This window comes from Phyllobates terribilis, unplaced genomic scaffold (genome assembly GCF_046119375.1).
Source record: "Phyllobates terribilis strain yellow unplaced genomic scaffold, ASM4611937v1 Scaffold_12__6_contigs__length_324123572, whole genome shotgun sequence".
Classification (NCBI taxonomy): Eukaryota; Metazoa; Chordata; class Amphibia; order Anura; family Dendrobatidae; genus Phyllobates; species Phyllobates terribilis.
The window spans coordinates 312,132,315-312,144,756 of NW_027362772.1; the positions used below are offsets into that span (position 1 = coordinate 312,132,315).

The 12,442-nt window shown below is 55.5% G+C and overlaps 1 protein-coding gene across 12 annotated transcripts in view; it reads left to right on the plus strand.

Annotated features, from left to right (window-relative positions):
• The window catches only part of LOC141172846 (CMP-N-acetylneuraminate-beta-galactosamide-alpha-2,3-sialyltransferase 4-like), a 479,971-nt gene that overhangs the window by 435,167 nt on the left and 32,362 nt on the right, over window positions 1–12,442 (plus strand). For all 12 annotated transcript variants that reach the window (XM_073657416.1, XM_073657422.1, XM_073657414.1 and 9 more), the window contains 7 exons: window positions 266–350; window positions 464–535; window positions 7,595–7,692; window positions 8,103–8,166; window positions 9,142–9,237; window positions 10,538–10,727; window positions 10,868–11,020. In XM_073657416.1, coding sequence (XP_073513517.1) covers window positions 266–350; window positions 464–535; window positions 7,595–7,692; window positions 8,103–8,166; window positions 9,142–9,237; window positions 10,538–10,727; window positions 10,868–11,020 — 758 coding nt within the window. The remainder of the gene's footprint in view (window positions 1–265; window positions 351–463; window positions 536–7,594; window positions 7,693–8,102; window positions 8,167–9,141; window positions 9,238–10,537; window positions 10,728–10,867; window positions 11,021–12,442) is intronic.

Below are 12,442 nucleotides of genomic sequence, written 5' to 3' on the forward strand. Positions count from 1 at the left end.
TTTGTTGTCTTTACAGCCGAGGACATTGATCTGATCTCGTCTATTCCTGATAATGGACGTGACTTCAGATCTCTGTTCACACACTGCAGTCTTTGTGACAGTTTTCTGTCTGGTTGGTTTTCCATCAGGTTCTTGGCCAGTTACACACGAGGTTGGGTCAGGTTGGGTCTGATTGTACAGAGATTGCTCGTGTCTGTGCCGGATGTCATCTCATGTGTTTGTTAGAATCGTTACAATGTATCAGTGGTGTCTTTGTCTCCTGCAGGATGGAGAGCCGGCGCCGCCTTCCTGACCGTCATGTTCTGCTTCGGGATGTTGTGGTACCTTCACGTGGACACTTACATACCGAGGTGGGTACAAGTCCCCACATATCACTGGGTTCAGATCAGATACAACAATAATTATTATTAATGAATGAGGATTGTAAATGGCGGATAAATAACTGCAGATTCTGTGTCCACAGGTCATATGAGACCATCAGACCCATGTGCACTGCGGGGGCCGTCGCTTCCAAAGCAGCTTCTGTGATCAGCAAGTAAGTCCCTCGTCCCTTCTACTGCTCGACCCCCTGCTGTATAGGAAGCTCAGTCATCCCCCTGTGTAGCATTCACAGGTGTCCCCCTGTATAGCGCTCTCGGCCGTCCTCCTCCTCAGCACTCTCCTGTACATCGCTCTCGCCCGTCCTCCTCCTCAGCACTCTCCTGTACATCGCTCTCGCCCGTCCTCCTCCTCAGCACTCTCCTGTACATCGCTCTCGCCCGTCCTCCTCCTCATCACTCTCCTGTATAGAGCTCTCGGCCGTCCTCCTCCTCAGCACTCTCCTGTACATCGCTCTCGGCCGTCCTCCTCCTCAGCACGCTCCTGTACATCGCTCTCTGCCGTCCTCCTCCTCAGCACTCTCTTGTATAGCGCTCTCTGCCGTCCTCCTCCTCAGCACTCTCCTGTACATCGCTCTCGGCCGTCATCCTCCTCATCACTCTCCAGTACATCGCTCTCGCCCGTCCTCCTCCTCATCACTCTCCTGTACATCGCTCTCGGCCGTCATCCTCCTCAGCACTCTCCTGTGCATCGCTCTCGCCCGTCCTCCTCCTCATCACTCTCCTGTACATCACTGTCGGCCGTCCTCCTCCTCAGCACTCTCCTGTACATCGCTCTCTGCCATCCTCCTCAGCACTCTCCTGTACAACGCTCTCTGCCGTCCTCCTCCTCAGCACTCTCTTGTATAGCGTTCTCTGCCGTCCTCCTCCTCAGCATTCTCCTGTACATCGCTCTCTGCCGTCCTCCTCCTCAGAACTCTCCTGTACATCGCTCTCTGCCGTCCTCTTCCTCAGCACTCTCTTGTATAGCACTCTCTGCCGTCCTCCTCAGCATTCTCTTGTACATTGTTCTCTACCGTCCTCCTCCTCAGCACTCTCCTGTACATCGCTCTCTGCCATCCTCCTCCTCAGCACTCTCCAGTACATCGCTCTCTGCTGTCCTCCTCCTCAGCACTCTCCTGTACATTGCTCTCTGCCGTCCTCCTCCTCAACACTCTCCAGTACATCGCTCTCTGCCGTCCTCCTCCTCAGCACTCTCCTGTACATTGCTCTCTGCCGTCCTCCTCCTCAGCACTCTCCTGTACATTACTCTCTGCCATCCTCCTCCTCAGCACTCTCCTGTACATCACTCTCTGCCACCCTCCTCCTCAGTACTCTCCTGTACATAGCTCTCTGCCATCCTCCTCCTCAGCACTCTCCTGTACATCGCTCTCTGCCATCCTCCTCCTCAGCATTCTCCTGTACATCGCTCTCTGCCATCCTCCTCCTCAGCACTCTCCTGTACATTGCTCTCTGCCGTCCTCCTCCTCAGCACTCTTCTGTATAGAGCTCTCTGCCGTCCTCCTCCTCAGCACTCTCCTGTACATTGCTCTCTGCCGTCCTTCTCCTCAGCACTCTCCTGTACATTGCTCTCTGCCGTCCTCCTCCTCAGAATTCTCCTGTATATCGCTCTCTGCCGTCCTCCTCGTCAGCATTCTCCTGTACATCGCTCTCTGCTATCCTCCTCCTCAGCATTCTCCTGTACATCGCTCTCTGCCGTCCTCCTCCTCAGCATTCTCCTGTACATGGCTCTCTGCCATCCTCCTCCTCAGCATTCTCCTGTACATCGCTCTCTGCCGTCCTCCTCAGCACTCTCCTGTACATTGCTATCTGCCATCCTCCTCCTCAGCACTCTCCTATACATCGCTCTCTGCCGTCCTCCTCCTCAGCACTATCCTGTACATCGCTCTCTGCCGTCCTCTTCCTCCGCTCTCTCTTGTATGGCATTCTCTGCCGTCCTCCTCCTCAGCATTCTCCTGTACATCGCTCTCTGCCATCCTCCTCCTCAGCACTCTCCTGTACATCACTCTCTGCCATCCTCCTCCTCAGCACTCTCCTGTACATCGCTCTCTGCCATCCTCCTCCTCAGCACTCTCCTGTACATCACTCTCTGCTATCCCCCTCCTCAGCACTCTCCTGTACATCGCTCTCTGCCGTCCTCCTCCTCAGCACTCTGCTGTACATTGCTCTCTGCCATCCTCCTCCTCAGAATTCTCCTGTACATCGCTCTCTGCCATCCTCCTCCTCAGCACTCTCCTGTCCATTGCTCTCTACCGTCCTCCTCCTCAGCACTCTGCTGTACATTGCTCTCTGCCATCCTCCTCCTCAGAATTCTCCTGTACATCGCTCTCTGCCGTCCTCCTCTTCAGCACTCTCCCGTACATCGCTCTCTGCCGTCCTCCTCCTCAGCACTCTCCTGTACATCGTTCTCTGCCGTCCTACTCCTCAGCACTCTCCTATACTTCGCTCTCTGCCGTCCTCCTCCTCAGCACTCTCCTGTACATCGCTCTCTGCCGTCCTCCTCCTCAGCACTCTCCTGTACATCGCTCTCTGCCTTCCTCCTCCTCAGCACTCTCCTGTACATCGTTCTCTGACGTCCTCCTCCTCAGCACTCTCCTGTACATCGCTCTCTGCCATCCTCCTCCTCAGCACTCTCCTGTACATCGTTCTCTGCCATCCTCCTCCTCAGCAATCTCTTGTATAGCGCTCTGTGCCGTCCTCCTCCTCAGCACTCTCCTGTACACCGCTCTCTGCCATCCTCCTCCTCAGCACTCTACTATATATCGCTCTCTGCCGTCTTCCTCCTCAGCACTCTCCTGTACATCGCTCTCGGCCATCCTCCTCCTCAGCACTCTCCTGTACATCGCTCTCTGTCGTCCTTCTCCTCAGCACTCTCCTATACATCGCTCTCTGCCATCCTCCTCCTCAGCACTCTCCTGTACATCGCTCTCTGCCATCCTCCTCTTCAGCACTCTCCTGTACATCGCTCTCTGCCATCCTCCTCTTCAGCACTCTCCTGTACATCGCTCTCTGCCATCCTCCTCCTCAGCACTCTCCTGTACATCGCTCTCTGCCGTCCTCCTCCTCAGCACTCTCCTGTACATCGCTCTCTGCCATCCTCCTCTTCAGCACTCTGCTATATATCGCTCTCTGCCATCCCCCACAGCACTCTCTGTACATCGCTCTCTGCCATCCTCCTCAGCACTCTCTGTACATCACTCTCTGCCATCCTCCTCTTCAGCACTCTCCTGTACATCGCTCTCTGCCGTCCTTCTCCTCAGCACTCTCCTATACATCGCTCTCTGCCATCCTCCTCCTCAGCACTCTCCTGTACATCGCTCTCTGCCGTCCTCCTCCTCAGCACTCTGCTGTACATCGTTCTCTGCCGTCCTCCTCCTCAGCACTCTCTGTACATCGCTCTCTGCCATCCTCCTCCTCAGCACTCTCCTGTACATCGCTCTCTGCCATCCTCCTCCTCAGCACTCTCCTGTACATCGTTCTCTGCCGTCCTCCTCCTCAGCACTCTATGTACATCGCTCTCTGCCGTCCTCCTCAGCACTCTCCTGTACATCGCTCTCTGCCGTCCTCCTCAGCACTCTCTGTACATCGCTCTTTGCCATCCTCCTCCTCAGCACTCTCTTGTATAGCACTCTCTGCCATCCTCCTCAGCACTCTCTGTATATCGCTCTTTGCCATCCTCCTCCTCAGCACTCTCTTGTATAGCACTCTCTGCCATCCTCCTCAGCACTCTCTGTATATCGCTCTTTGCCATCCTCCTCCTCAGCACTCTCTTGTATAGCACTCTCTGCCGTCCTCCTCCTCAGCACTCTCCTGTACATCGTTCTCTGCCGTCCTCCTCCTCAGCACTCTCTGTACATCGCTCTCTGCAGTCCTCCTCCTCAGCACTCTCCTGTACATCGTTCTCTGCCGTCCTCCTCCTCAGCACTCTCTGTACATCGCTCTCTGCCGTCCTCCTCCTCAGCACTCTCCTGTGCATCGCTCTCTGCCGTCCTCCTCCTCAGCACTCTCCTGTACATCGCTCTCTGCCATCCTCCTCCTCAGCACTCTCTGTACATCGCTCTCTGCCGTCCTCCTCCTCAGCACTCTCCTGTATAGAGCTCTCTGCCGTCCTCCTCCTCAGCACTCTCCTGTACATTGCTCTCTACCGTCCTCCTCCTCAGCACTCTCCTGTACATCGCTCTCTGCCATCCTCCTCCTCAGCACTCTCCTGTACATCGTTCTCTGCCGTCCTCCTCCACAGCACTCTCTGTACATCGTTCTCTGCCGTCCTCCTCCACAGCACTCTCTGTACATCGCTCTCTGCCGTCCTCCTCCTCAGCACTCTCTTGTATAGCACTCTCTGCCATCCTCCTCAGCACTCTCTGTACATCGCTCTTTGCCATCCTCCTCCTCAGCACTCTCTTGTATAGCACTCTCTGCCATCCTCCTCAGCACTCTCCTGTACATCGCTCTCTGCCATCCTCCTCCTCAGCACTCTCTGTACATCGCTCTCTGCCGTCGTCTTCCTCAGCACTCTCCTGTACATCGCTCTCTGCCGTCCTCCTCCTCAGCACTCTCCTGTACATCGTTCTCTGCCGTCCTCCTCCTCAGCACTCTCTGTACATCGTTCTCTGCCGTCCTCCTCCTCAGCACTCTCTGTACATCGCTCTCTGCTGTCCTCCTCCTCAGCACTCTGTTGTACATCGTTCTCTGCCGTCCTCCTCCTCAGCACTCTCTGCCATCCTCCTCCTCAGCACTCTCCTATACATCGTTCTCTGCCGTCCTCCTCCTCAGCACTCTCTGTACATCGCTCTCTGCCGTCCTCCTCCTCAGCACTCTCTGTACATCGCTCTCTGCCGTCCTCCTCCTCAGCACTCTCCTGTACATCGTTCTCTGCCGTCCTCCTCCTCAGCACTCTCTGTACATCGCTCTCTGCCGTCCTCCTCCTCAGCACTCTCTGTACATCGCTCTCGGCCATCCTCCTCCTCCGCACTCTCCTGTACATCGCTCTCTGCCGTCCTACTCCTCAGCACTCTCCTATACATCGCTCTCTGCCATCCTCCTCCTCAGCACTCTCCTGTACATCGCTCTCTGCCGTCCTCCTCCTCAGCACTCTCCTGTACATCGCTCTCTGCCATCCTCCTCAGCACTCTCTGTACATCGCTCTTTGCCATCCTCCTCCTCAGCACTCTCTTGTATAGCACTCTCTGCCATCCTCCTCAGCACTCTCTGTACATTGCTCTTTGCCATCCTCCTCCTCAGCACTCTCTTGTATAGCACTCTCTGCCGTCCTCCTCCTCAGCACTCTCTTGTATAGCACTCTCTGCCGTCCTCCTCCTCAGCACTCTCCTGTACATCGTTCTCTGCCGTCCTCCTCCTCAGCACTCTCTGTACATCGCTCTCTGTCGTCCTCCTCCTCAGCACTCTCCTGTACATCGTTCTCTGCCGTCCTCCTCCTCAGCACTCTCTGTACATCGTTCTCTGCCGTCCTCCTCCTCAGCACTCTCTGTACATCGCTCTCTGCCGTCCTCCTCCTCAGCACTCTCCTGTACATCGCTCTCTGCCGTCCTCCTCCTCAGCACTCTCCTGTACATCGTTCTCTGCCGTCCTCCTCCTCAGCACTCTCTGTACATCGTTCTCTGCCGTCCTCCTCCTCAGCACTCTCTGTACATCGCTCTCTGCTGTCCTCCTCCTCAGCACTCTCTTGTACATCGTTCTCTGCCGTCCTCCTCCTCAGCACTCTCTGCCATCCTCCTCCTCAGCACTCTCCTGTACATCGTTCTCTGCCGTCCTCCTCCTCAGCACTCTCTGTACATCGCTCTCTGCCGTCCTCCTCCTCAGCACTCTCTGTACATCGCTCTCTGCCGTCCTCCTCCTCAGCACTCTCCTGTACATCGTTCTCTGCCGTCCTCCTCCTCAGCACTCTCTGTACATCGCTCTCTGCCGTCCTCCTCCTCAGCACTCTCTGTACATCGCTCTCGGCCATCCTCCTCCTCCGCACTCTCCTGTACATCGCTCTCTGCCATCCTTCTCCTCAGCACTCTCCTATACATCGCTCTCTGCCATCCTCCTCCTCAACACTCTCCTGTACATCGTTCTCTGCCGTCCTTCTCCTCAGCACTCTCTGTACATCGCTCTCTGCCGTCCTCCTCAGCACTCTCCTGTACATCGCTCTCTGCCATCCTCCTCAGCACTCTCTGTACATTGCTCTTTGCCATCCTCCTCCTCAGCACTCTCTTGTATAGCACTCTCTGCCGTCCTCCTCCTCAGCACTCTCTTGTATAGCACTCTCTGCCGTCCTCCTCCTCAGCACTCTCCTGTACATCGTTCTCTGCCGTCCTCCTCCTCAGCACTCTCCTGTACATCGTTCTCTGCCGTCCTCCTCCTCAGCACTCTCTGTACATCGCTCTCTGCCGTCCTCCTCCTCAGCACTCTCTGTACATCGCTCTCTGCCGTCCTCCTCCTCAGCACTCTCCTGTACATCGTTCTCTGCCGTCCTCCTCCTCAGCACTCTCTGTACATCGCTCTCTGCCGTCCTCCTCCTCAGCAGTCTCTGTACATCGCTCTCGGCCATCCTCCTCCTCCGCACTCTCCTGTACATCGCTCTCTGCCATCCTCCTCCTCAGCACTCTCTGTACATCGCTCTCGGCCATCCTCCTCCTCAGCACTCTCTGTACATCGCTCTCTGCCGTCCTCCTCCTCAGCACTCTCTGTACATCGCTCTCTGCCATCCTCCTCCTCAGCACTCTCCTGTACATCGTTCTCTGCCGTCCTCCTCCTCAGCACTCTCTGTACATCGCTCTCTGCCGTCCTCCTCCTCAGCACTCTCCTGTACATCGCTCTCTGCCATCCTCCTCAGCACTCTCTGTACATTGCTCTTTGCCATCCTCCTCCTCAGCACTCTCTTGTATAGCACTCTCTGCCGTCCTCCTCCTCAGCACTCTCTTGTATAGCACTCTCTGCCGTCCTCCTCCTCAGCACTCTCCTGTACATCGTTCTCTGCCGTCCTCCTCCTCAGCACTCTCCTGTATATCGTTCTCTGCCGTCCTCCTCCTCAGCACTCTCTGTACATCGCTCTCTGCCGTCCTCCTCCTCAGCACTCTCCTGTACATCGCTCTCTGCTGTCCTCCTCCTCAGCACTCTCCTGTACAGCGCGCAGCCTCCTGTCCTTGTCGCTCTGTAGTTTGGCGTGAGCCGCCAGATCTCATTTTCCGGCTGGTGATCTCTTTCCTCTCCAGTTACTCCCGGGATCACGCCGTCTTCCTGCAGCTCAGCGACTACTTCTGGGTGAAGAGCGAGTCGGTCTATCCTTTACCATATGGCACTAAGGGCAGCGGTAAGAACGGCGCAGGGACTGAGCAGACACATGGGGGGCAGGTGTATACGTCGGTCTAGTGATGGAGACCCTCACTGTATTCCCCCCAATATCTCTCATTAGGGATTAATGTCAGCAGTAACACACAAAGCACCTAGTCCACCCCGGTAGATCCATGTAGATCCCTGTAGATCTGACTGCTCGCTCCCCTCATCTTTAGCTGCAGCCTGGAAATCACAGGGGCCTTGTAAGAGATTGTATGAGAGCCGCAGGGATATAGTACTAGACCCCCAAAACCAGTGCATCTAGGGGGTCCGCAGGGTCAGGTGACATGGTCAATGTAAAAATGGGATGGGTGTGTGATCCCCGGATCCCCCCGTAGTGGCTCACCCATATAGTGGCGTAACTGACAGTGACTCTCTCCCCTCCAGAGGATCTACTCATGAAGTTTCTGGCGCTGTCGAACCAATACCACGTCCCACCAGATATAGAGAGGTAAGACCCCGATCCATCCGCTCTGACCCGTCCTCGCGGTGCGCAGAATAACAGGCAGACGAGCCATTATAAGCTCATTAGTGGGGGGTGACGAACTCCACCGTGTAAGAGGTGAGAGCACCGATAGGCATGGAACATGCACTGCAAAAACTGCACCAGACATCCCGTGTAACCAGCAGCTTATATCTGCTGAGAAAACTCTGCAAAGTGAGAAAAGGATGCACAAGAGCACATGAATGCAAAGCAGCTGAGAGCAGTGGGTGTGGATATAGAAGACGGCCATGTCGTAGCCATATTGCTCCAGTGCATTGATTAATGCACCAGAGACATGGAGACCGACAAAACACTGGAAAGGAACCGGTGAGAACCGATCTATAAGTGGCAGATACATGGTGACGTAAGCAGGAAACTAGAGCGATGTTCAGATGTCGCAAACACACAAGGTTTTTACACTTTTTCATGGTGAAAAAATGCTGAAAGAATTGACATGCTTGAGTTTTGCAGTTCAGTCCGGAAAAAAGAGATTTCTGAAGTCTCGGCTTTTGCTGGTGCTGTAAAAAGAAGCTTTTCATTTGCATAAAAAAGCAGCAAAAACACAACGTGTGAACATAGCCTTATCAGTCTTAGAGTAAGGAAAGCAGAACAGCGGAAATAATTTCCAATCGGGAAGCAAACCGCATATTTTAACGTGCAGGCGGCGCTGTGTGCAGTATTTCTGTATATTCTGCAGGTTTGTTCTCGATCTCTCCTGTATGTTCCCATAATGTCTAATGATTCCATTGAAGGATGACATTTGCAGCAAATACCTCCCCATGGGTGCTGCTATTGCTATCTGTTGGCAGCTGTGGAGAGCTGAATTTAGTGATTTCCCTGTATCGCTACTTTCGCAACACAAGTGCAGGATGTGATCCATGAGATCTAATCATTGGAATGTTTGGATACAATAATAACAGTGAACTTCCGTCTTGTGTTCAGGCTGCGGTGCAGACGGTGCGTGGTGGTCGGAAATGGGCATCGGCTAAAAAACAGCTCTCTGGGGGAAATCATTAATAAATACGACGTGGTGATCAGGTAAGATCCTGCACGCACGCTAGAGATGACGGATCCTGCTCGCAAGCTAGAGATGGGGGATCCTGCACGCACACTAGGGATGACGGATCCTGCTCGCACGCTAGAGATCGGGGATCCTGCACGCACGCTAGATATGATGGATCCTGCTCGCAAGCTAGAGATCGGAGATCCTGCTCGCACGCTAGAGATCGGGGATACTGCACGCACGCTAGAGATGACGGATCCTGCTCGCAAGCTAGAGATTGGGGATCCTGCTCGCACGCTAGATATGATGGATCCTGCTCGCACGCTAGAGATCGGGGATACTGCACGCACGCTAGAGATGACGGATCCTGCTCGCAAGCTAGAGATCGAGGATCCTGCACGCACACTAGGGATGACGGATCCTGCTCGCACGCTAGAGATCGGGGATCCTGCACGCACGCTAGATATGATGGATCCTGCTCGCAAGCTAGAGATCGGAGATCCTGCTCGCACGCTAGAGATCGGGGATACTGCACGCACGCTAGAGATGACGGATCCTGCTCGCAAGCTAGAGATCGGGGATCCTGCACGCACACTAGGGATGACGGATCCTGCTCGCACGCTAGAGATCGGGGATCCTGCACGCACGCTAGATATGATGGATCCTGCTCGCACGCTAGAGATCGGGGATACTGCACGCACGCTAGAGATGACGGATCCTGCTCGCAAGCTAGAGATCGGGGATCCTGCTCGCACGCTAGAGATTGGGGATCCTGCACGCATGCTAGAGATGACGGATCCTGCACGCACGCTAGAGATGACGGATCCTGCACACACGCTAGAGATGACGGATCCTGCTCGCACGCTAGAGATGACAGATCCTGCTCGCAAGCTAGAGATCGGGGATCCTGCACGCACACTAGGGATGACGGATCCTGCTCGCACGCTAGAGATCAGGGAACCTGCACGCACGCTAGAGATCGGGGATCCTGCACGCACGCTAGAGGTCGGGGGTCCTGCACGCACGCTAGAGATCGGGGATCCTGCACGCACGCTAGAGATGACGGATCCTGCTCGCACGCTAGAGATCGGGGATCCTGCACGCCCGCCAGAGATCGGGGGTCCTGCACGCCCGCCAGAGATCGGGGGTCCTGCACACCCACCAGAGATCGGGGGTCCTGCACGCCCGCCAGAGATCGGGGATCCTGCACGCACGCCAGAGATCGGGGGTCCTGCACGCACGCCAGAGATCGGGGGTCTTGCACTCACACTAGAGATGACGGATTTTGTACTTGCGTGTATTTCCACATATTTCGTCTAACACTTTCTTCACCAGACTGAACAACGCTCCGGTCCACAATTACGAGAAGGACGTTGGCAGTAAGACCACCATGCGCTTCTTCTACCCAGAATCTGCTGACTTCGACCCCCAGATGGACAACAACCCGGACACATTGTTGGTTCTGGTGCCATTTAAGCCTCTGGATATTCAATGGATGAAGATTATCCTGAACAATGAGAAGAGGGTGAGTCGTAGTGGGATATCAATGGACTCCGCCCCTCATTAGTGGAAAACTCATAGTCCATACCTTACCCACCCATATGGTGGCTGTGCAGGTCTGGCCAAGTCCACAAAGACCCCACTAATGTTTGCTGCTTTTTCCAGGTTCATAAAGGATTTTGGAAAATGCCTCCATTAATTTGGGAGGTGACCCCTCAGAACACACGGATCCTAAACCCATATTATATGGAGGTGACCGCCACCCAGATCCTGGGCTCCATTGCCAATGAGCAAAAGAGCGCCAAGAAAACAAAAGCGGTAAGAGGTGCAAAGGCTGGGTGACGTAGAAGGGTGTGGGCAACTGGGACCCTCACACTCTGGACCCCACTCTCCTCCCTCCTTTCCGGTCTCATCTGTCTCCTCTGTCTTCTTCTGTCCCCTCCAGTCTCCTCCGTCCCCTGTGGTCTCCTCTGGTCCTCTCTGGTCTCCTCCGTCCTCTCTGGTCTTCTCCGTCCTTTCTGGTCTTCTCCGTCCCCTCTGGTCTTCTCCGTCTCCTCCATATATCGGTCTTCTCCATCTCCTCCATCTATCTGTCTCCTCCGTCCCCTCTGATCTCCTCCATCTATCTGTGTCCTCTGTCCCCTCCGGTCTCTTCTGTCCCCTCCGGTCTCTTCTGTCCCCTCTGGTCTATTCTGTCTCTCCGGTCTCCTCTGTCCCCTCTGGTCTCCTCCATATGTCTCTTCTGTCCTCTCCGGTCTCTTGGTCTCTTTTGTCCACTCCGGTCTCCTCCGTCCCCTCCTGTCTCCTTTGGTCTTCTCCGTCCCCCCTAGTCTTCTCCGTCCCCTCTGGTCTCTTCCATCCCCTCTGGTCTCCTCCGTCCCCTCTGGTCTCCTCCGTCCCCTCTGGTCTCCTCCATCCCCTCTGGTCTTCTCCTTCCCCTCTGGTCTCCTCCGTCCCCTCTGGTCTTCTCCGTCCCCTCTGGTCTTCTCCGTCCCCTCTGGTCTCCTCCGCCCCCTCTGGTCTCCTCCGCCCCCTCTGGTCTTCTCCTTCCCCTCTGGTCTCCTCCGTCCCCTCTTGTCTTCTCCGTCCCCTCTGGTCTCCGTCCCCTCTGGTCTCCTTCGCCCCCTCTGGTCTCCTCCGCCCCCTCTGGTCTCCTCCGTCCCCTCTGGTCTCCTCCGTCCCCTCTGGTCTTCTCCGTCCCCTCTGGTCTCCTCCGTCCCCTCTGGTCTTCTCCGTCCCCTCTGGTCTTCTCCGTCCCCTCTGGTCTTCTCCGTCTCCTCTGGTCTCCTCCATCTATCTGTCCCCTCTGGTCTCCTCCATCTATCTGTCTTCTCTGTCCCCTCTGGTCTCGTCTGTCCCCTTCGGTCTATTCCGTCCCCTCCGGTCTCCTTTGGTCTCCTCCGTCTCCTCCATCTATCGGTCTCCTCCATCTATCTGTCACCTTTGTCCCCTCTGGTCTTCTCCGTCCCCTCTGGTCTCCTCCATCTATCTGTCTTCTCCGTCCCCTCCGGTCTCGTCTGTCCCCTCCGGTCTATTCCGTCCCCTCCGGTCTCCTTTGGTCTCCTCCGTCTCCTCCATCTATCGGTCTCCTCCATCTATCTGTCACCTTTGTCCCCTCTGGTCTCCTCCGTCCCCTCTGGTCTCCTCCGTCTCCTCCATCTATCTGTCTCCTCCGTCCCCTCCTGTCTCCTCTGTCTCCTCCGTCCCCTCCGGTCTCCTCCATCTATCGGTCTCCTCCAT